General features: G+C 42.9%; 1 protein-coding gene across 2 annotated transcripts; it reads left to right on the top strand.

The window, feature by feature from the left end:
- Positions 1-968: 968 nt before the first annotated feature.
- On the top strand, positions 969-24,061 carry LOC110956789 (histone-lysine N-methyltransferase 2D-like). Of its 2 annotated transcripts, none has more exons than XM_022202499.2 (13): positions 969-1,162; positions 2,052-2,267; positions 4,035-4,174; positions 7,305-7,407; positions 7,679-7,850; positions 11,097-13,464; positions 14,667-15,697; positions 16,176-16,284; positions 16,398-16,543; positions 18,290-19,060; positions 20,119-20,171; positions 20,282-20,348; positions 21,936-24,061. In XM_022202499.2, exons 6-13 carry the CDS (start codon positions 13,437-13,439, stop codon positions 22,005-22,007), a joined length of 2,277 nt encoding a protein of 758 aa, XP_022058191.2. In that variant the 5' UTR covers positions 969-1,162; positions 2,052-2,267; positions 4,035-4,174; positions 7,305-7,407; positions 7,679-7,850; positions 11,097-13,436; the 3' UTR covers positions 22,008-24,061. The 2 variants fall into 2 exon arrangements, with proteins under 2 accessions (XP_022058191.2, XP_051804955.1); XM_051948995.1 differs by lacking the exon at positions 969-1,162 and adding an exon at positions 1,242-1,541.
- The last annotated feature ends 267 nt before the right edge of the window (positions 24,062-24,328 follow it).

Below are 24,328 nucleotides of genomic sequence, written 5' to 3'. Positions count from 1 at the left end.
ACAACGGAGACACACTCAGACATCGCTACTCACTGTCCTTTTAGACACAAGAATATGATCCAGGTTTGGAGTGAAGATGGGGTTGTAAACGCTCACAGGGTCTGAGGATCAGACTAATTCCTGGGTGTAAACAGTATTCGTTTTGACAGTTCGGTCGATATTTGTGCAACGCTTCTGTCACTGAAATAGGAAATGTTTTTTAAAGATGCATTTTACTTTGAATTTTTTCCACAAAGTGATCGTCTTGTAACTGGAAGGTTTCCAGTTCGATTCTCGGCCCGTTGTGCTCATTTCGAGGTGTCCCTGAGCAAGACAACTAACCCCTAATTGCTCCTGGTGGGTCGTGGTTAGCACCGTGCATGGCAGCTTCCGCCATCAGTGTGTGAATGGGTGAATGTGACGTATCATGTAAAGTGCTTTGGATAAAACCACTATATAAATACAACCATTTACCAAATAATAAAAGTGCACATTATGTTAGCTACAATGTGTCAAGACTCACAAAAACAATATATCCTTGATCAGAAATGTTAGGATACTTAAATTTTAGTAAAAGTATATCTATATATTACATTATATTACATTATATTATATGTATAAAGACTGCTAAGCTAGGCTCAGCCACCATTGTGTCAAGATTTTCATAACACCTCACGAGGGTTGTACTGGCATGAAATATGCATTAATAAATGTTATACTTTAATAATGTAAAATGTTTTGTCTTGCATTTAATCTCTATATTATATATTTTATTATCTAAATTAAAATCCTGGTTTGGCAGATGACTGTGATCCTGAGGGGAACAATAATGCGTCCCAGGCCTGTTATTATTCTGTCATTATCATGTCCTCTATCAAGGAGCTCCGCTGCTCTCACGTCTGTCTGGAACACTACAAAGGTCCCGGTGCATGTCGGGTACAATATTCCCTAAGCACCCAGTGCGCATGTCCGACAGAAAACTCCATTATTTTTTTGCTCGGAATTTGTAAGAAAAAAAAACAGTGGGCAACTGTGAATTGGGGATTACATGGATCGTTATGGTTGTCGGAATACATTTGAACGCTACACCGTTTAGCAGAACAGAGACCAAAGCAACGGCTGGATAGCGGTGGACCGGGAGCGGGACATCCTCCGGTCTTGTCGGGACATCCTCCAGAATCAAGTAAATTTCAGCCACTTAGCTCCGCTAGCTAGCCTAGCCGATAGCGTTAGCCTCCGAGATCCCAGGCGCAGTAAAATGAAGCGTTATTGCCCTTTGTTTTATTTAAAATTCAGGCTGGCAGACGTCGCATAAGTGCTGAGAGCTGATCGCCCGCGCCGGTGCGTGATTGGGATTATGTAACGATTTATTCCACGGCCCTTTCTCAAAAGTATCAGCCGTTTTCAAAACATTCTCCGGCTAGTCCGTTAGCTAGAGAGCTAACTCTTGATTCTCCCGCGAGCCAGAAAAGCGAAGCGACTCCAAAACTTCGCCAACACGGAGCCATCAGCCAGCACTGTCGGTCCGGCTAGCACGGACGGTAGCTAACGGATGTCAGTCAGTAAGTATGAGCCCGGGGTCGGATTCGTGCAGTTTTATTTGCACGGCTCGGTTCTGGTTACCGCAGCTAACACGCAAGAGTTTTGCATCGGAGTGTTTTGTGCGCCTGACAGCTGTCACGACAACATAGTACAAAGTAGGGTAGCCTGCTAGCTCCACTGTTAGCCCAGACGCTCGCTGGCGTGTATCAGCCGTGTAGTTTGTGGGATATATTGCTGCATTTCTGCATGCTACATGTGTGTAGAAATTGGACTTTGCTATGAATCTGTTGGGAAAAGCAAGTGTTCACATCGTAGGCTAACATCCAGCTCCCCGGGCCTAGCCAAACACACCCTCCTACTTCAAAGTGGCCACAGCTTGTTCTGAAGTTGTGTTCCTTCAGAGAGAACAGAGCATTTGATGTGATATTTTTTGAAGTGCGAGTTGCAGGAAGGGCTTATTGCATGAGTTAGACACCGTGGTCGTCCCTCTTCTGCCAGATTACATAATCCACCTCCACCTTTCTTTGCAGGCTCTCCATCGTCATCCCAGCCCCGACTCTGATGTGAAATCGAGCAAATAAATCTGTCCTGTGAAAATCGAGGATCTGCCTCGTAGCTGAGGAACATTCAGGTGTTTGGACGGGTCAGGTTCTGCTGGCAGTCTGTGTGCTTCTAACCCACCAGCATGTACTTTGGACAGTGGATACCCTAGCCAAAACACATCCTGGCTTCCCAAAGATGACAAGGTAGGCAAGCATGCTGTTCTTCACTTTGTCTGTTCGTTGCATAATTGTAACAGTAAACCAAATAATGATGTTTATGCCACACCCAGCCGTGTTATGTTTACATCACACAACAACAGAGACAACAGCATGTGACACGGATGTATGATAAGCAGTGGCTGGGTGCTTTACCGACCGGCTCAGGGAAGAAGCGGGGATTTTTGTTCAGAAATATTTAGTTGAACAATCTGCTTGTCTTTGAGTGTTGCTCAAGCTGAAACTGAGCAGAATCTGATGTTTTATACATGATTTTGGGTTAGGACTCGTGGCTTTTTAGAGTCATTTTCAAGCCAGTTGGATGGAGAGACATCTGAACAGCTAAAAAAACTGCTTTTTTTTTTTTAGATGTCTGCCACGTAGAATAGTGATAAGTGCACTCAGCAAGCCAAGTAACCACAATATTAGTTTGTTTAAAAAACATAAGAGATGACAAGGCATGGGAAATGAAGACGAGATCACATTCAAAAACACTTCTTAAGTGTGTATTAAGTCTCATTATAAGACTACATTATCCTGTGAGTCAGTTATTTGACTTAAGCTGTTCAATTTCAGAGATTTTTCTTCTGTATGTATTTTAAGTGTGCTGAAAGTTTTGGGCTTGTATTACAGTATTTTATTACATTTACAATCATATTCATTACGATTCTTTATTAATTAAGATTTCAGAGATGTAATTCATCTGTTTTTCTCCATTCCTATTATCTTAATTGTGCTTTAAATTGCCATGAGTAAAATTTGACTGAGGAGTTTCTTTAACACAGTAAAAAAATGTCTTTCAGTTTGTATGTGCAGCATGCCAGCTGGATGAAGAGAAGTTTGATAGTTTTATAAGCTGCAATATAATGCAAAAACAGCTTTTTTAGATGTCTGCAACATAGCATAGTGATAAATGAATACAGTGAACTAGTGAGCCAAGCAGCTGCAATATTAGTTTGATAAAAGGACATAAAAACAGATGAGAAGACACGCCCCTCATTTTTTTTCAGTCTATAGAGAAAAACTGCAGAGTTCAATTTCAGTAATTGACATTGAATTAGCGCCATGCATGAAATCTGTCATTGATAGTTGGTGTTGTGTAACAAGTTGGAGTGAGATCCACACATTTGGTGAGCAGGTTGCTTTAACTGAAACATGGATGTCCCAAAGGCGTCACTGCAGAGACATTTGTTCGTTCGTTTTGTGTGTTTGCTTGTTTAGTAGCTCACATAGATGCTCGACAAACTGCACTTACATATATACTTACATTTTAAAAGAACTTCAAGCAAGTGGGGACTTTTTACTGATGTTTGGGCCTTAATATTAAACTTAACTTGGGTATTTTAATGCTTGAATGTTACATGTCCTGGTAGATTGTCATCAAAGTGACAAAATTAAGCCGAAATACGACCACAAGTGTAAGATATTTTTAATGTACAACCTAAGAAATGTACTCATAAAGCATTCAGGCAGTGACACTGACTTTCCAAAGACAGAAGAAGGATTTTTCACTCAAAAGGAATTTGCAATATTCTATTTTTACTTTTTGCTGAGCTTCATTTTATGGGGTTAAAGGAAATATGTGAAGGGGTGCGTGCCACATGAATGCGCATATCAGCGAGGTTCTCAGTTTGACTTTTACTACATGTCTGCTCTCTATCACTGCTCTGCTTGTCTGTCTTTACTGCACGCCGTCAAATATAGACAAAAATGCCACAAAAGAATCTTTGAAATAAAAACTCTGCTGCTTTTTAGGTGCTGGCAGGCCACAGTTACAAAATGATGGGAGGCAGTGAGACTGTCAGTGGGGACAAGGATGGGGTCCATACAGCTGCAATACACGTCCCCATCGGCTGGCAGAGGAGGGTGGACGGAGGGCAGGTCATCTATGTCAGGTACGTTAAACACATTCAGACTCAACGCTGATGATTATTAATATCTGAGCAGCACGAGGATAAATGTGAATGTATGTGAGCTGTATCATTTGTTTGCCAAGATGAATAAAGAATTGAAAGGTGTTTGTGGCTTCATCAGCCGCCAACGTGGAAGCCATAGCGGAAATAGGATTTGTGTGCTGTGGCGTTTGTTGTCTGTCAGCAAGAATGCAGAAAAAAAACAGCAGAATTGTATGAGACTTGGTGGAAAGGTAGATTTTATTCAAAGGAAGGAAGACCCTACACAGAAGGTCTTCGGTTTATGACGTCATCCTTACATCAGAACGAGCTATGTGGAAGTAGTTGGCGAGCAGAGCGGTTTTGTCATTTCGTGTCTCTGTTTTGTTGTTTTCTGTCACGTTTTTGTCAATTTGTGTCTCGAATTTTTTGTTGTTTTCTGTCTGTTGTGTCATGTTGTGTCTTGGTTTTGTTGTTTTCTGTCTGTTGTGTCATGTTGTGTCTTGGTTTTGTTGTTTTCTGTCTCGATTTTTTCATTTTGTGTCTAAATTTTGTCATTTTGTGTCGCATTTTCGTCATTTAGCCTCGGTTTCGTCATTTTGTGTGTCCGTTTTGTCGTTTTTTTGTCTCCACCTTGGATTGTGCTGCATTCACTCACTTTCTGTCCTTCATTATGGCTCCCAGTGTAAGTCAGACTCTTCTGATGCTTGGAAGAAAAGGAAGGTCGTCTCCATGGAAGTGAAATTAGACAGAATAAAACACTGGGAACAGAAACGCCGACAAACATGGGTCAAGATGTAAAACAGGTCAACATGTTGTAGCGACACTCTGTGATGAATGAGTGAGACTTTATCTGGTTCTCTGCTGGTTTATTGAACCTTCACACAGGATACTGTGGGCCGTAGCCAATGCCAGAAGAACTAGAAAAAGCCATTACTTAGCTCCAGAAGAACTAGAAAAACCCCATAACTTAGCTCCAGAATAACTAGAAAAACCCCATAACTTAGCTCCAGAATAACTAGAAAAACCCCATAACTTAGCTCCAGAATAAGTAGAAAACCCCATAACTTAGCTCCAGAATAAGTAGAAAAACCCCATAACTTAGCTCCAGAAGAACTAGAAAAACCCCATAACTTAGCTCCAGAAGAACTAGGAAAACCCCATAACTTAGCTCCAGAATAAGTAGAAAAACCCCATAACTTAGCTCCAGAAGAACTGGAAAAACCCCATAACTTAGCTCCAGAAGAACTAGGAAAACCCCATAACTTAGCTCCAGAATAAGTAGAAAAACCCCATAACTTAGCTCCAGAATAAGTAGAAAAACCCCATAACTTAGCTCCAGAAGAACTAGAAAAACCCCATAACTTAGCTCCAGAAGAACTAGGAAAACCCCATAACTTAGCTCCAGAATAAGTAGAAAAACCCCATAACTTAGCTCCAGAATAAGTAGAAAACCCCATAACTTAGCTCCAGAATAAGTAGAAAAACCCCATAACTTAGCTCCAGAAGAACTAGGAAAACCCCATAACTTAGCTCCAGAATAAGTAGAAAAACCCCATAACTTAGCTCCAGAAGAACTAGGAAAACCCCATAACTTAGCTCCAGAATTAGCCGCCGTTCCCAGCTCTCTCTACTGCTGACTCTCAGCCAATCAGAGGTGAGCTAACTAAACATGACACGTTCACTGACATCAGGTAAATCTGGAACTGAACAATAAACACTGAAACATCAACAACAATATCAGGCTGTTACAATATTCTGTTATCTTCTAGTAAAATGATTCATACATGCATGAAAGTCGTTGGTATTCATGACTTTATGAAGAACTGATGGATGTTATGATGCACGGAATGGATTTGGTTACATTTTCGCCGGAGTTCCGACTTACGGAGGTCCATAAGAACAGAACTCTGATGTAAGTCGAGGACCTCCTGTAAAACATTTTGCTGTGGATCCAGATCGTTTTGTTTGGAATGGCGAGGCCTTGGTGGAGGACTACGCTGTCTGAGAACTCTTCCAACTTGGATTAGTGTTTGAAATCAGCATAATTTTTCCAAGCGGCTCTTACAGGTAGAGCAAAGAGGAGGTTTCTAAGAAGCTGGGTCTATTTGATACATCGTTGACCTCTTTGACGACACTGACTCTTTGTCAGGGTGTCAACAATAGAAAGAAAAATTCATATAGCTATCTAAACAAGGCCTCTTCCTGCCTTGCTCTGTCGAAGATAAACGCCATCCTTTTCTTTGCTGGAATCTGTTGTCATCTTCAGGAGCACTTTAACACTGCTGGTGTAATAAAAGGAGCATTGGAGCTCCTCTTTTGTTGTATGAGGAGTTCCCTTTGCCTTTATTGCTTTGACCGACTCAGGGCAGAAGAGGGGATTTTCATTTGGAAGTATTTAGTTGAACAATCTGCTTGTCTTTGAGTGTTGCGCAAACTGAAGCTGAGCAGAATCTGATGTTTTATACGTGATGCTGGATTCGGACCTTCGGCTTTTTAGAGTCATTTTCAAGCTAGTTGGATGGAGAGAGGCTTGACTATTGTGTAAGCTGCAATATAATGCGAGAACAGCTTTTTTAAAGATGTCTGCAACATAGAATAGTGATAAATTAATACAGTTAGCTAGCGAAACACAATATTAGTTTGTTTAAAAAGAGATGACAAGACATGGGAAATGGAGGAGAGATCACATTGAAATGCACGTCTTGTGGGCATTGAAGAGTCAGTTATTTTACTTTAGTTGTTTAGTTTCAGAGATTTTTCTTCTGTATGTACTTTATGTATGCTGAAAGTTTTGAGCCTGTATTACAGTATTTTATCATATTAATTACAATTCTTATTAATCTTTTAGCGTATTTCTTCACACTGTCTTGCACTGACTGAAGGGCTTTTGCAATTTCGTTGTACTTGTTGCAATGACAAATAAAGTTCTATTCTGTTCTAAGATTTCAGAGATGTAATATATTTATTTTCCTTTATATCTGTTGTCTTAATTGTGTTCTAAATTGCCACAAGTTTGATTGAGGAGTTTCTTTAATACACAAAAGAAGCGTCTTTCAGTTTGTATGTGCAGCCTTTCAGATGTCTAGAAGTGCTAAATTCTGCCCTCTTTGGTCCTTATTCCTCCCTGTAGTCCCAATGGCACTGCCCTGTCCACTCTGGATGAGGTCAAGACCTATCTGTTGACTGATGGCACCTGCAAATGTGGTCTGGAGTGCCCACTCATCATCCATAAGGTAAAGCCAATCTACAAGTTGGTTTGTGAGTTTTCAAATTTAACATGCTCTTCTTTCATATTCGCCATCTACAAATAAAAGAAAACACAGTGAGGGCTGTATATTCTCCCCGAACACACCTGACCAGTGCAGTAGATTATCTTTGCCTGTTTTTACTTGGTGAGTGTCCGAACAGGAATGTAAAATACCTGCATCGGTGCCCTCAGCTGTCCTAAATCTGATTAAATGTGATGCACAGAGCTCTCTTTGAATTCTGTCTTTTATCTTGCAGGTTTTCAACTTCACTGTGGGCGTGAAGGTGGAACAGCACAGCCAGCCATTAGGCAAAGCAGAGCAGGACATGACCAAACTGTGTAACCACCGCAGGAAAGTGGTAGCGATGGCGGCTCTGTGTCGGAGTATGCAGGCCTCACAGCTCCCCTTTGCCAACTTTCATCATCCAGGTAATGTTTAACAACTGAGACGAGCTCCTCCTGCATTCCCTGCCGTCACACGTCATAGACAAGTAGTTTTGACATTTATCTACGCTAATTTCTACAGATTTCCTCTCAAAGGTTGAATGGCATCATGAGTTAGAGGTTCGTGTCAATTCTGGTGTGATTAAAGTGTCTGTAAAGACCTCTACACACTGTGATTTTTGACCATCCCAGACGATAGATACCGAAGATGCCAACGGTATGTCGTATAGCGGAGCAAGCTGTGAGCTTAGAAGATTGTTAAAGTCACACAGTGTATAGAGGCCTTATGTAAAATCATTAAATGTTGGTGCTGAATGTGTCCTGTGCACAGTAGTAGCTTTGTGCATAAGACTGCTATGAGACAAAGATCTTGCAGGTCCTGCAGGATCCAACACAAAATTCCAAAGTGAGTAAAAGTACAGAGTTGGTATCATCATGTTAATCAGAGATTAAAGTTTATTTGTGAAAGTATGAAAGGCTGTTATTATCGGCCTTAACCATGTCTGTACAGTTGAAGTCGGAAGCTTGTATACACCTTTAGCCAAATGCATTTAAACCCTGGTTTTCATATTTCCTGACATCTAATCCTAGCAAACATTCCGTCTCGGATCATTTAGGAGCGCTGCTTTATTTTAGGAATGTGAAATGTCAGAATAATAGTGAAGAGAAAGTTCATTTATTTCTTTATTCACATTGTAAGTGCATCAGAAAATTCATTCCCTTGGCTGTAGCGTTGCCTTTACATTGTTTCACCAGATATCCTTCCACAGGCTTCTCACAACGAGCTGCTTTACTTTTGGACGTTCTTCTGGACACAGCTGCTGGAACTGAGTCACATTCGTAGGCCTTCCTGCTCACACATGCTTCTTCACTGCTGCCCACAAATTTTCTGTTGGATTGAGGACAAGGCTTTGTCATTTTAACTCCAGTATCTTGACTGTGGTGTCCCTAAGCTGTTTTGCCACAACTCTTGGAGTGTGCTTGGGGTCATTGTCCATTTAGAAAACCCATTTACAGTCAGGATTTACGATGCGTTGAGATGCTGTCTTTATACGTCCTTCCTCATAATGCCACCTCTTTATTAAGTGCACCAGCCCTCTCCTTTGTTGTTCTTGTGTTCTTCTATCAGGTTCTTTGTATAAAATGCATAAACAGGAATGAACATTAGTGAAACGTCAGCAGAACCCCACAGCATGAAAAATGTACTTTATTCTCATTCAAACAAAACCCAATACTAGAAAACAACAAAGGTTAAAAATGTGTTCTCTTCTCTGAGGAAATGACCAGACAGGTTTTCTGTAAGAAGTATTGCTGGGATGTGAGAGATGGTGAGACACCGTGGGAGTGGGTCGTAGCATCTGCATGAGCAGACAGTGATTGTCAGAAATCCTGTGGGAGCAGGTGTGGAACTGAAAGAATTAATTCCACGTAGACCTTTCTGTCTTATGTGCAGCAGCTGTCAGCCTCACAGGATTGAAACCACCGTACTGCACACCAAAACGTTCTGTCTCCGGTCATACTTTAATAGCGCTGATGAATTACGCTCAGATAAAATTTAAGTGTGCAGTTGGAGAATGCTTTGTCTTGCTGCGGTTTATGTCTGTCAGTGTCTTAAACTGTCATTTTTCCTCATCAGCCTGTCTTTATTCAGACTAAGTAGCTGTCAAAATACATTTCTCCTTAATTGATTTCTACTTCTACTCTCTTGCCGTGGTGCATTTACCTCAGTTCTACCATACAGTCCTGGAAAACGCTTTTTACATGTGGGTTTAGGAGGCGTCTGAACTGGTCTAGTGAGTGAAGCTGCAATGATTCAACAAATATCAGCTCTAATGTTCACACTGGTATGTGCACTGAGTAACAGACAGATGGAAACGACCCTCGTGACCGTGCACAGGATCTGAATGAATAATTTAGATGTGCAATATATGATCTAGACGTGCATGTGCTTTTGGGGAGAAGCTGCTGACCCATAATGTTCCTGCATTTGTGCTCATATAGAGCTAATTTTTTTTGCATTTGATGACTCCTCTCTCTGCTCTTTTATAAATTTACATCATTTCCTCTGGAAATTATTTTTATTTTTGTGTACTTCTGCATTGCACTTTTCGACACCTGCTCTGATTCCAAGGATACAGATTTTGTTATTGCACTGTGAAATAAAAGGACAACAAGTTTCTTCTGCTGGTGGTTGTCTAGATCAGAGGTGTCCAACATGAGGCCCGTGGTCCAAAAGTGGTCCTCCAGAGGGTCCAATCCGGCCCTCAAAGTGTTAAAGTTACAGAGAAGACATTAACTGCAGATTGTAAATAAGTAAAACTATAAATTTAGAATTATTTGTAGACCAAGACAAGTTGTCTGGATCAGAAAGTAAAATGGCAGATTGTTCACTGTTCTTGTGTCTCATTTCTGTAACATTTTGTCTTGTTTTTGTTTTCTGTACTTTTTTCTAACTTCTGTCATTTGTCTCATGTTTTTTGTCGTGTTTGTTTTTGTTGTTTTGTGTTTCTTTTTGTCTCACTTGTGTTTTTGTCTGGTCATTGTTTGTGCATTGTTTTTTTTGTCTCATGTTGTTTGTCCATTTTTTTGTTGTTCTGAAACCTTTTTGTAATATTTTGTCTCTTTTTTTGTTTCGTGTCATTGGTTTCATTTTGTTTCTCGTTTTAGTGTTTTGTGTCTCATTTTTGTAATATTTTGTCTAGTTTTTTTGTCATTTTCATCATAAGGTAAAATCCTCCAGGTGACTAAATGTTGTGTTCCTTTGTAGACACTCTGATCTGGAAGTTGTAATGTGGAAATGATAAACTGATACTGAATGCTGATGAAACTGAACTTATTTTTCTTCAGACGTTTCAGGTTGCTCTTTATGTTTTGTAAAAAAAAAAAATCCTGAATTTTCAAAACGTACCTTTTTGCACTAAAACAAAGGACAAATTAGGAGTTGTGGTTATTTATAGGTTATTCTGCTGTGGTTTTACTGGTTTTACTGGAGATCAGACTGGACTGAATGTGGAACCTGAACTAAGATGAGTTTGATTCTCCTGGTCTAAATAGAATTCATAGCGCCCTACATGGCTGCAAGACTCCACCCCATTATCCTTTAGAATCAAAGATCAGGATGCTTCTCCTGGCTGTTGAATAAAGGCAGATTGTTCAGTCTCGGTCATTAGTCGCCCTTTCTGAGAGCAGGTGAAGTAACATGCTGTGGCCTTTGTTTGTCTCTACCTGCAGAGGTGAGCAGTCGAGTGGACGGCCGTGATCCAAAGGGGGAACCTGCAGAGCGTGAAGAAGAGGACCGTGGCGTCTACTATCCAAAACTCCATCCAGTCCCAGCTCGATCCCACAACAACCTCCACCCGAACCCCTGCGCCAGCCCCAAATCCTCCCACCAGTTCATTTACCCGTACAACGGTTCCTCCTCTGTCCTCCACACGGGCTCAAACTCTCACCATCCCCTAGAAGCTTTAAGAAGACTTCACCATCCACCCCTCACAGCATCCTCCTCCTCCAGCTCCTCATTCCCAGCTCACAGCTCTGCCCAGAGGTCCCCCCGCACCCCAACACCTCAGAACATCAGTCAAGGTCAAAGAACACCCAAAACCCCTGAGACTCCCGGCTCTCCTCGGCTAGGACCCCTCTCTTCACCTCCTCCCTCTTCCCCTATGACCCTCGGTGGAGGAGGAAGAGGAGCACAGACTCATCATCCTCATGTCATCATCATGGGAGGCTCCCCCTCTCCCCGTCTCCCTCCCTCTCGCCGTCTGTCCATAACATGTGTGCGTCTCCTCACCAGCGCTCCCGCCACCCGTCGGCCTCTCCTTCCTCCCTGTCCGAGCCGGGAGGAGGCTCAGCGGCAGCAGAAGGAGGCATACTGATGGGAAGTAACTTGCCCCAGAGGAGGAAATCCGCCTCTTCCTCTCCACACTCCCCACTCCCCGGGGGCTCCCCAAACCCCAGCCCCCACTTCCCCAAGTACAAGCTGGAAGACATCTTGGAGCAGTTTAAGAACTCAGGCAACAGCAGCACTAATAACCACCACCTCCTGACCCCCACTAACCCCTCCCTGATGACCAACCAAAGCAGTAGTAACCCTCATGCGCTCTCCTCGAAGGCCTCAAAGAGTATCATGACTCCGACCTCCAGTGCAGGACCACAAGGTTTTGGGTTGAACTCTGGGGGACACTCTAGTTTACCCCTGGGGCCGTTTCTCAACCACCACCACAGCCATCAGGGAAAGCTGCCACACCCAGCTTCTTTCCCCGCGAGCAGCCTGCTGTCTGCCGCTGCCAAAGCTCAGCTGGCTAACCAGATAACCCACAGTCAGAGCTCAGTGGCGGCCAGCAGTGCAGGGGGCTTGTCTTCTTCTCTGGAGGTCTTGAAAGAGGCACAGCAGCAGCAGTCATCAAAGGTAACAAACAGCACTTTACACCACAGCCACTCCCCCTCCTCCATTGCTTCTACTAGGCTTCCCCATCCCTCCCTCGCAGCAGCTTCTGCCGTCCTCTTCCCTCCATCCCACTCTCTGGTCCAGTCCCTGGCTTCCTCCTCGCCCCACCTGCCTCCCTCAGCAGAGCGGAACGTGTCGCACAGGAAGAGGCAGCGGCGATCTTCGACCGTCCTCAGCATGCTGAGAGACACCCAGCAGCTGGCTAACGGACCGCGAAAGACGCCACCGGAGGACGCCGTTACTGCTACAGTCATCAACCTTTCCTCCTCCTCTACCTCAGCTGTGCAGAACCAGAATGCTGTCCTGTTGGATAACCATCCTCAACTCCAGATGCCCAGACTTCCTGCTCCAGAGCGACGGCGCACCTTTCCAGGCCTCCTCGGCCAAACGAGGCTCTGGATTTCACTACGGGCCTGACCTCTGCGCCTCTCGGCTTAGATCCTCCCACCCAGCCCCTGTCTGCTCTGTTACACCTTCTCAGCGTGCAGAACGCCCAGGCAGCGGCCTCAGCGTCCAGCTCTGCCTCGGCTCAGTCAGGATCTGTGTCTGCTGAAGGAGGTGGACACACCAACAGACAGAGCCCCAGACTGTCCCCCTCCTCTCCAGCCCTTCACTCTAACGCCAGGCACCCACAGACTCGGTCCCCATGCCGAACAGATAACACTAATCCCCTGCCCTTGGCGCCGCTTTCTCCTCTCACCGCCTCCTCTCAGTTCACGTCAGCACAGTCTCAGTCTCTTCCTCAGACCAGTAAATCAAGTCCTCTGAAGAGCGATTCTCCTTGTACATTGCTGCCCAGCTCTAATTTAGCTTTCCACAGTAGCAGCAGCCCATCTCAGCAGACGTCCCCATCCCCCTTTGACAAACATCAGCCGACTGATAATCACATTCCCACCACAGACTCTGCTTCCCGAGCCTCTCCACAGAGCACTGTGGCTGCAGAGGTTGGTACCAGCGTGTCTACATCAGTGGACCTGAGTCATTCTCAAGGCAGTGTTTCTGTAGGGATATCCACTTCCCCAAAGCCTCTCGATCTTAGCAACCATGTCCTGGCGCTTCTAGCAGCATCCTCCACTGTGCCCCAGGGGGAGGCCAGCTCCTCCAACCACACCACTGATGCTGACATGTCTTCCCCAGGAAATCATACAGCAGGTGAACATATTCTTCAGTATGACGTGTGTTTTTTACTCTTAAAGATTCTGAATGCTTATTGAAGTAGTGTGGTTTGCAGAGTTTGGAAACAGAGATAAAATCTGATTAATGTAAAGTACATTTGTAGCTATGAGCTCCAGCTTTAATTGAAGGTTTACAAGTCATTCTACATCTTAGGAGTTCAGGAAAAAAGTTGCAGATTTTGTTCTTTTTCTTGCATATTTGGTGTTTTGCAGTTAAATATCAGTGCTCGATTCAGCGCTCATGTAGTTAGTAAAGCAATGCTTGCTGTGCAGCCCAAAATCCTTCTGTAAAATTAGTTTATTCATGGATCCCAACCTGCACAAGATAAGTCCTTTATTTCTACCCATGCCAGGGGAAATTCACATTGTTACAGCAGCTTATGTGGCAGTAAATGTAGTAATAGAAATAAAATAATAATAATAAAAATAGTAGTAACTAGAAAAGCACTCGGAGAGCGCAGGCCTCTGCCCGTCCGTCCGTCCGTCCGTCCGTCCGTCCGTCCGTCCGTCAGTCAGTCAGTCAGTCAGTCAGTCAGTCAGTCAGTCAGTCAGTCAGTCAGTCAGTCAGTCAGTCAGTCAGTCAGTCAGTCAGTCAGTCAGTCAGTCAGTCAGTCAGTCAGTCAGTCAGTCAGTCAGTCAGTCAGTCAGTCAGTCAGTCAGTCAGTCAGTCAGTCAGTCAGTCAAACTCAAAAAGTCATGGACGGATTTTCACCAAATTTTTACAGAATGTCCGAAAGAGCAAAAGTAACAATTGATATTTTGGAGGTGATCCGGATCACCGTCTGGATCCAGGATTTTTTGAAGGACTCTGTACCATTGAGAGAGATGGCCGCCAGGACCGGACATTCTGTAAAAATTTGGTGAAAATCCGTCCATGACTTTTTGAGTTATGCTGTTAACAGACAAACAGACAAACTCCAGTGATTACATAACTTCCTGGCGGAGGTTATAATAATATTTACAGTATGTACAGGGATGAGAAATGAGGATGAAACAGTACTGACACACTGTAAGACAATGCAATATGAAACGGCTTGAAAAAATCTGTTTAAAAAAGTGCAAAGATGTAGCAGTGCAAGAATGTCTGTGCAGATTCTATGGTTTGTGGTGATATGAGTCCAGTTTCTGCTAACATCAGCCAGTGATGCTGACGATGAACCATTCATGTCTTTCCCACAGGACCAGAGGAACCTGGATATGTGGACCCCAAGTCATCCACATTGAACAAACCCCCAGCAGCCACCAGTCCTGGACTCACCATCTCCTCTCGCCCAGGAGAGGATCACAGTCCTCCCACCCCCTCAGCTGTGGCCGACTCAGCGGCTCCCTTACCTCTGGCAGAAGCCTTCCCCTTCATGAACCAGGAGCAGCTGCTTCAGCTGCTGTCATCCACAGGAGGTCTACCGTCTCTCCTGGACCCCACAGTCCTGGCTTCGTTGCCCCTGGGAGGGCTGTGGTTGGGAGGGCAACAGGCCCAGCTACCACCTGCTAATGTTTCAGCACATCCACCACAGAATCTTGCAGAGCAGCAGCAATCAGAGCAGCAGCAGCAGCTTCTGATCCAACAACAACAACAACAACAACAAGACACGCAACAGCAAAACCCGGATCAACAACAGAAGCAGCAGCAGATTAACAGCAATCCTCTGTTTCCCTTGTTGCCCTTGTTGAGTGGTGCACAAGGGGAGCTGCCTCTGAGCCTTTTGGGTTTGTTGAACCCGCTCCCAGCCCCGGCCTCAGCCCCTTCTGCAGGACAAGAAGCTGATTTAACAGAAAAACCCAGTCTTCAGGCTCTACTGATGGCCTCCTTGTTACTCGGGCAGCAGCAGGCCTCGTTGTTACCTCTCTCTGCGCTGGGACAGCTGAGCCAGGTCAGCTTGGAGGTTCCTATCCAGCAGTCTCAGCAGATCCCTGCCACACTGGAGGGCCTCACTCTGGATAAGACCTCTGGCCTCCTGGATCCATCCACCCTAACGGGGCCGGGGCTCCTGGAGGTCACCCAGGGCCTCCTTCCCATTCCTGCTGGAGCTGAGGCCTCCATCCAAGCCCTGCAGTCTCTGCTCCTCCCTGCTACTCTTCCTCCTCACCCTGCCGCCTTCCTGCCCCTCAGCCCTGCCTTGCTCGCTGCTGCCCTGAGCTCTGCTGAGCTCCACCCTCCTCCCAACACCCAGTTAGCTCCTGCACAGCAAACCCAACACGCCCAACCTCAGGTAGGCTCCCTCCTCTAGCTGCTTCCTCTGAGCTCTTCCTAGTTTCCCCAGAAAAACCTAGAAGCTCATTTCCTCAGCCACTCCATTGTTTTCTGCTGTGTTAGTTGCCCCGTTTCCTCCAAAACTAATCAGTGAATTTCCTGTCTACTAAAATATGTTTTTCTAAAACTATTTTTAAATGAAACCCTTCAACAGCTTTTGTTTCACAGTGATGGGGGATGTGGGGTCTGCTCAGTGTTTGTAATCTCATCATTTCTGCATCCTTCAGGTTGTTGATTTTTTTATTTAGTTCAAATCATACCTGTTTTCTTGCTTCGTGGCAGCATTCTGTCGTGGCCATATTTCAGTTTCTTTTGCAGTTTAAAAATGTTCCGTATTCATCTTTTTCTATCATTGTATTACTGCGTCTCCACCCGATGCTTTCTTTGACTGCTCTGTCATTTGTTTGTCTCTAAAACTCTCCTCCTTTCCTCTTCAGGTACCTACTGATGCTGGTGTTGACACCCTCATCCCCGTATCTCTCCAAGGCAAGGATAACCCCATACTCCAACAGTTACTGCCCACCTTGCTAAACCCTGCTTTATTAGGTGAGTTCCTTGCCGTCTTGTTCCTATTTTCACCGTTATCTTAGGATGAAATGAAATGTGGAATCCCGTGTACTCCCCATGTCTGAGTGCATCTGTGCATTGCGTCTCTGTAGGAGATCTTTCTGGCATCGCAGGCCTCCATAACATGGTGGGGATTGGAGCTGGTTCTATTCTCCTGCCCCCAGTCCAGGCCTCTGCTTTGGGAATGCCTCTGCTGCAGGGCCCCGATGGAGCCATCAATTTGCTCAACAACATACAGGTAGATAACCGGAGTTTAGTGGACAGAGCATGTGAAAAAGTATGTTTGCTGTACTGGTGTCTGTGCTGTGTTCTGCTCAGCCGCTGTTTTCCTTCAGGACAACCTGTCTGTAACTTCAAACACTTTGCTGAGTGAGTGAATATGAATGGATTCCGTGCACGCTGGTGTGAGTGAGTGAGTCAAGAGCTCTGACACCAGGGCTAGAAAATAACTTCACACAGATTCACTTGGACCGATCATCATTTTCTCCAGCTTAAATAGATGTAGAGCAGATTATATTAGCTGGATTGGGTTGGATTAAATCCTGGTGGACGCTAAAGGATTCAGGTCAGGATCAGGGGCAAAACATTCACATTTTTCATTTGCGCTTTTTTCTGGGTACTATAAACTGTCTGGTTTATTACAAAATGTTAACATATAGGAGGTCCTCGCTTTACGACATCATCGACCTGCAGCGTTTTGTCGTTAAATCAGAACTGGTGATGGATGAATAAGTCTTCACACAGCACAATCAGACGGCTTTGTTTCCATTCTCTGGTTGTACTCCACCTTGGATTGTGCTGCATTCTCTAACTTTTTACCTTCATTATGGCTCCCAGTGTAAGTCAGACTCTTCTGATGCTTGGAAGAAAAGGAAAGCCGTCTCCATGGAAGTGAAATTAGACAGAATAAAACACTGGGAACAGAAACACCGACCAACATGGGTCAAGATGTAAAACAGGTCAACATGTTGTAGTGACCCTCTGTGATGAATGAGTGAGACTTTATCTGGTTCTCTGCTGGTTTACTGAATACAAAAATGCACAAAATGACAACAATACAGTCTGAAAATTACCAAAAAAGAAGCAAAATAAGCACAAAGACGCACAAAATGACCACAAAAGTACACAAAATGACCACAGAAAGACACAAAATGACTCAAAGAAACAGATAGTTATCATATAAAGACACAAAATGATGAGACACACAACATACCTTCAAAAAATTGCAAAACAACCACAAAAACACATAAAACGATCACAAACCAACTAAACTGCCACAAAAAGTCTCAAAATGACCACAAAAACACCTAAAATGCTCATAGAACTGATTGAAAATTACCAAAAAAAGAAAAAAAATGAGCACAGAGGGTTCTACTGTGGGTCGTAGCCAACGCCAGAAGAACTAGAAAAACCCCATAACTTAGCTCCAGAATAACTAGAAAAACCCATAACTTAGCTCCAGAATAAGTAGAAAAACCCATAACTTAGCTCCAGAATAAGTAGAAAAACCCATAACTTAGCTCCAGAATAACTAGAAAAACCATAACTTAGCTCCAGAATTAGCCGCCGTTCCCAGCTCTCTCTACTGCTGACTCTCAGCCAATCAGAGGTGAGCTAACCAAACATGACACGTTCACTGACATCAGGTAAATCTGGAACTGAACCATAAACACTGAAACCTCAACATCAGTCTGTTACAATATTCTGTTATCTTCTAGTAAAATGATTCAAACATGCATGAAAGTGGTTGGTTTTCATGACTTTATGAAGAACTGATGGATGTTATGATGCGTGGACCAGATTTGGTTACATTTTCGTGGGAGTTCCGACTTACAGAGAAAAGGACTTACATCAGTCTGTAGGAACAGAACTCTGACATGAGTCGAGGACCTCCTGTAGTTGGATAGTTGTCTCTGGGTTCTTTTGAAGGACAAAGCACATTTTTTTGTAATATTCCTTCTGCGGTCTCTGTTTTTCCCACCAGCTAAACCTTGCACCGGCCTCAGAAGGAGAGAAGCCAGTCTCACTGCAGGAAACCCAAAGCCCTGCCCCACAGGAAGACATACCAGCCAGTCAGATCGCTCCTGAAGTGGTCTCCAGTCCAGTTCCAGCTCAGCTCGCTCCGGCTCCTGCCCAAGCATCCAGCCCTCCCGCTCAGCGTGGATCTGAGGGCAGGTCTGTTATCGATCCTTACACCTCTTTCATGGACACGATTTATACCTCCTTCCTTCAAGTCAATGCTAAAGAGCAGGAAGACGGGGCCCACCTGGGGCCGTCTGATCCCACTTCACCCTTCTGTGCCTTACCGCCGGTTTCTTTCCCCGTGGAGCACCACACCCCGTCCACCACTGTCCCCACTCTGCCACAGGCCAGCGCCCCGGTCTCCTTAAGCCCACGGCGGGCTTGTTCCCTACGTAACCCGGATTTATCCCGACTCAACCTGGAAGCAGCGGCTCATTCCCCGGCACAGGGGACCCCCAAACCCACAGAGGACGGCTCCACGTCGCCGTTGCAAAGGAAAACGGTGATGGTAGAGGGACACACTCACCCCGAGCCTCCTCTGCCACCCATATACCTGGAGGAGGCAAAGACAGACTGTACTGGGCCTGCTGCAGCTGTGTGCCCCTACGCAGAGGCAGAGGTGGACAGGCAGGGGCATCTTCCCCATGCAGGGTACCTTAGTCCTGGGGATGGATGCAGTGGAAGGCCCAGTGAGGAGACGGCTGGGACGCTGCTGCACAACGAACAGGGAATGGTGAGTGCCTGGGTGTACAGGAAAAATGCTCCTGTCAAAACAAGTAAAAAAAACTGATTTCAAGAAACTTTTACCTTGAGATAAGGGAAAAAATCTGCCAATAGAACATGTGAAAAATGGCTTTGTAGGATATCTTGAGATAAGATGTGATATTTAGAATATTGAGCTCTTAAAATTAGCTGGAAAACTTATTTTAAGCTTTGTTTTACCAGGATTGTCCAGCTTAGGTGTCTTAACCCTCCTGTTGTCTTCATTTACGGCACCAAAAAATATTGATGCCTTGTCTGAAAACAATATCCAAAAATTCAGCAAAAAAAATCCCCAAATTTATAAAAATTTGCAAAAACTTCAGGAAGAAAATTCCTTAAAAGTTTCCCTTAAAAAAATCATTTAAAAAAATATCCCCAAATTTGGCAAGAATTTATTTTTTAAATTTGAAAAAAATAATAAAAATCTTACAAAAAAATCCCTGATATTTTATCGAAGAACATTCAGAAAAAAATCAACCAAAATCCAGCGGAATCCGCTGGATTTTGGTTGATTTTTTCTGAATGTTCTTAAATAAACATTTTTTAACATTTCTTTTTTTCCATAAAAAATATTCTAAAATCTCCCAAAAAATGTTGAAAATGTGGACATCAGAAGTTTCACTGTGAAAATGCATACATTTTTTCCACATTTTCAAACTTTAAAACAAGTGAATTTTGACCCGCAGGACGACACGAGGGTTAAAACAAGATAATTTCAGGATTGTTTGACTTAACAAGATGTTTAAGATGCGTTGTCTTAAAACAAGTCCCTCCATCTTGCTGAAATGTCACTCGTGAAGTGAGTTTATCTTAAATCGAGTGTGATGAGACATTTTGACTAAAAAGAGGGCAAATAGACTTGGTAAGATTTTGAGTTCTTGCAGCGTGTTATGTTTCCCTTCCTCATCCTGCTGAGACCAGAATCTGAGCTTTGATTCGACCACAGACTGTAAAAAGAGAAGGATGGAGCTTTGCCATCACAGATAAATTTTGTTTTTGTCATTTTAATTCCTGCTTCTGCTTCCCAAGGATCAAGCAGAAGCTGCAGGTGGAGCCAGAAGAGGACGGAAAAGGAAACAAACGTAAGCTGCCTGGAACCAGTTTTTAGTAAAAATCTGTGGCTTGTTGTTCTGCTGATGAGGTTCATTTGGCTCTACGGTGTTGGATAATGGCGTGTTTCTTTACTTATCAGGCTACAGAATGTGTTGGAAGACTTCAGAGACATGGATGCTACAGCACTAGAGGAAACCAAGGCTACAGTAAGACCAGCTCCTCATTCCGTGACTTCCAGCTCTGTTGTTTTAATCATCAGCAGCACTGGTAGTGTCATTGAAGTGTTTTCAGACACACTCTCTCCAGACCAAGAGTCTGTTTTCCCCCAGTTGTTGGAATTTGCCGTCTTTACTTTCCAACAGCTTGACATGTTTTTCGCTGATCCCAACATGAGGTTCACATTTGTGGCTTTGAATGAAATGTCTCAGCGGTTATTGGATCTGCTGTTGTTTTATGTCTTTTAGTGAAAGATAGAATGAGAACATGACAAACCGAGCATCAGTGTGTTGAGGATAGCATTTAGCTCAGCACAGCTTCACAGAGCTGCTAGCACGATGCAGGGCACAGATCTCCAACCTGTTCTGCACCACAGACCAGTAGAAGATCATTACTACGCTGCCGCATTCTTTGGCAGAGTAATAATGATCCTTCTTAAAAACAAAACAAAAAACAGAGTCCTAAACAAATAGAATGATTTGTTATTGCTCAATATTTACTGACTTTTTCTTCTGTCAGCATTAATATCGCCTTTAACCCTCCTGCTGTCTTCATTTACGGGTACCATAAAATATTGTTTCCTTGTCTGAAAAAAATCCAAAAATTCAGAGAAAAAATTCCCCAAATTTCAAAAAATTTGCAAAACCTTCAGGAAGAAAATTCCAATAATTCCTTGAAAGTTTCCCATGAAAGTTTTATTTTAAAAAAAATCCCCCTAATTTGGCAAGAAAATTCTTGTAAATATTTTCAAAAAATGAGTAAAAATCTTCCAAATAAATTTTAAAAATATCTAAAGTGATTACATATATATCATAACACTTCTAATATTTTCTTTGCGAACATTCAGAAAAAAAATCAACCAAAATCCAGCGAATTTCGCTGGATTTTGGTTGATTTTTTTCTGAGTGTTTGTAAAGAAAAACATTTTTTTGCATTTCTTTTTTCCACAAAAAGGTGTTAAAAATTTTCCGAGAATGTGGAAATTTTCACTGTGAAAATGTGTTTTTTTCCCCCACATTTTCAAACTTTAAAATGGGACAGTTTGACCTGCAGGACAGGAGCTAGCTGGCTGCAAACTGTGGACTGGACTTCTGGAACGGAGGCGGGTCTCATTACTCTGCACCTCATTAAGACACGCCTCCTTTCAGGAAATCATTCCACATTTTGCATCCAGCTAGCAGAGCAGCCTGGAGGGGGATCACTGTGGAGTCATTTCAGCAGACAGCATTAAAGCTCATGGATCGGAAATCTACGATCCATGAATTACGTTGATATCGGAACCCGATACCAATACTGGATCGGATCGGCCCCATCGCTAATTATGGTGCTCGTAACGGCTTTGATTACGTTTTCTCCGGAGTTCCGACTTACGGCGACAATCAGCTTACATCAATTTGTAGGAACGGAACTCTGACTCTTCTGTACACTATTTTACTGTGAAAGGTTTGTTATGATCTAAAGGGTTTACTTGAGGGGAAACGTTTCTGTTCCACACTGACAATCTGGGAATGAAGTGAAGTCCCTGTAGTGCTGTATGAAGAGTGGGATGTGACTGAGTTTTCTGTGTTTTGTTCCAGACAGCCTTGCTGAAGCCGGAGAGGTCGGTGCGCGGCAGACGGAGACGAGGCGCCAGGTCTCAGAGGCAGTGATTGGTGGAGGGTCAGAGCTGTCCACCAATGAGAGGCGGCCAGACGCTTTTCTAAACCCTTCCATCTCTCCACCCTCATCACTACTGTTTAGACCTTTTTTTTTTTCTTTAATTACAAAAAAAAATCAACTGCACTAATACGATGCTGTTGTCATGTCAACCGTTGTGGCAACCACTATGAAAAAACACATAGGAGAAAGATCTAGTCGGATGAATTTATTTTTAAAAAGTGTAAAAAAAAAAAAAGAGAGATTTTGTGGATACTTTTTCACTTAGGTTTTCTTGTAGGTCTAGGTCACAAAATAATGGTTGCTCGACATCGTGATCAGAGATCTGTCGCTTAGGTTGGTGTTAGAACTATATCAGTGAGAAAAATAAAAAAAGAATACTGTTTTCTTCTCATCAGTGTGTTACTGTGAGTCAGGATAAAGCCCATCTACTTGAACCACGCTCTCTGTTGGAAGTGTGTGTGTACACGTCGGGTGAGTGTGTCCGTTTTTGTGTGTTTTTTGCGTGTGCGTTGGACAACAGTGCTGTCGCTGAGCCCCTACCGTCTGACCGTTTGTCCACTTTATTTCTGTTTCCCAGACCCTGAGGGCTCTGTTGTACTTCAAAGAAACATTCCTGAGATTTTGGGAAGGTGCTGAACGAGAAGGAAAAGACTTGATTTTCTTTTTTTCTTTTTTTTAGTGTATGAAATAACTTTTACATGGGATAAGCCGAGGAACGTTGAATGGTTCACCCTATCAGGTTTCTTCATCGATCACAGGAAGGAGAATAAGTTATGATCCCTCATGTCCTGTGAGATGTTGTGTTTTAGTACGTTAGAACGTTTGTGCGACTCTGAATCACGTTTGAACACACCAGAGGTTCCCAACAGATCTTAGAAGGGAATGGAAGCTTGTTTGTGCCACTTGGAAAAACAAAAAAAGTCACATCCTGTCTCATAATTATCTGATAGAAAGTCAGAATTATGAGTTAGAAATAATAATAATTATGAGATATAAACTCAAAATTTTGACTTTCTATTCCAGAATAATGAGATAGAAAGTTTGTATCTCATAATTATGAGATATAAACTCAAAATTTTGACTTCCAATCTCATAATTAGGACGTTCTGTCTCATAATTATGAGCTAGCAAGTCCTAATTATGAGATCAAAACTCAGAACTTTGACTTTCTATTTCATAATTATGACTTTCTACCTCATAGTTATAAGATAGATTGTCATAATTATGAATTAGAAAGTCAATTATGTCAAATAATAATTGTGACTTACAATCATGATATCTATCATTCAAGCATGTGACTTTTTTTCCTTCATGTGGCAGAAACAGGCTTCCATAGAGGTGAATCTGATCCCATTGAGATGGTTCTCGTTTGTTCCACAGTGAACCTGGAACACCTTTTGAGCATCGGTGTAACTCGTTTTCACATTTCATTATTTGTCTCTGAAGAATTACACGTAACTCCGGTGCGATTTATTTAAAGTATGCCCAACTTTTAACCCTCCAGCTGTAAGATAGCGGCGTAGAAACGGGATTAAAAGGTGTAGCGGAGCCCTGGGTTTGTTAGGAAAGTGCTGTTTGTCGTTTATGTGGTCGGATGGATGGATGGAGAGACTTAAACGCAGAGAGCGAAGTCTTGCGTGGATCAGTCTGTGTGTTTCTGTGGATCTGGAGTGGTTTCCTCCCATCACTGTTAGAGCTCCTCCACACTGCCCCGTCCCCACACCAAGAGTACTGGCATCTCTTAGCTGTATTTAAAGTTAAAAAAAAAAGTGAAAAAGAAAGCAGATTATGCAATTTCTACACTTGGACATTTGTACATATGTACAGTTAATGTGTTTTATTTTGATTTTATATTGTTAGAGAAAGACGAGAGAAAACGATGAATTGTGAATTTTTCTGGGAATTGTAATTAAGTATTTTTCTCATTCTACCCCTTTGCTTTCAATACTTATGTTTAAAAAGACGATTAAATTGTGGACTGTAGCTTTCTTTTTTATATGGGAGTCATTTTTTATTTAATATTAAACTATTTACAGAAAATGTACCTTGTGTTGATTTCTGCTCTGATGTTCACGTCCAGACGGAGAGTTTAGCTTCAAGTCACACAGGAAGGAATAGTGTGAGCATTTTATTTAACTGATCGCTTGCAAGCTACACCATGTTTATATAGTCTGTATAACCCTAATATAGACAAAATAAGCAAAAGAAATAACATAAGAAATAAATAGTAAGAAAAAACGAGTGAAAAATGAAATGAAATAAAACTAAAATTTATATATATAAATTTTAATTGTATTTAATTTTTGATATA

This window comes from Acanthochromis polyacanthus, chromosome 6, assembly GCF_021347895.1.
Source record: "Acanthochromis polyacanthus isolate Apoly-LR-REF ecotype Palm Island chromosome 6, KAUST_Apoly_ChrSc, whole genome shotgun sequence".
Classification (NCBI taxonomy): domain Eukaryota; kingdom Metazoa; phylum Chordata; class Actinopteri; family Pomacentridae; genus Acanthochromis; species Acanthochromis polyacanthus.
Note: the sequence above shows the minus strand (reverse complement) of the source record. Positions and strands in the feature narration are given on the sequence as shown.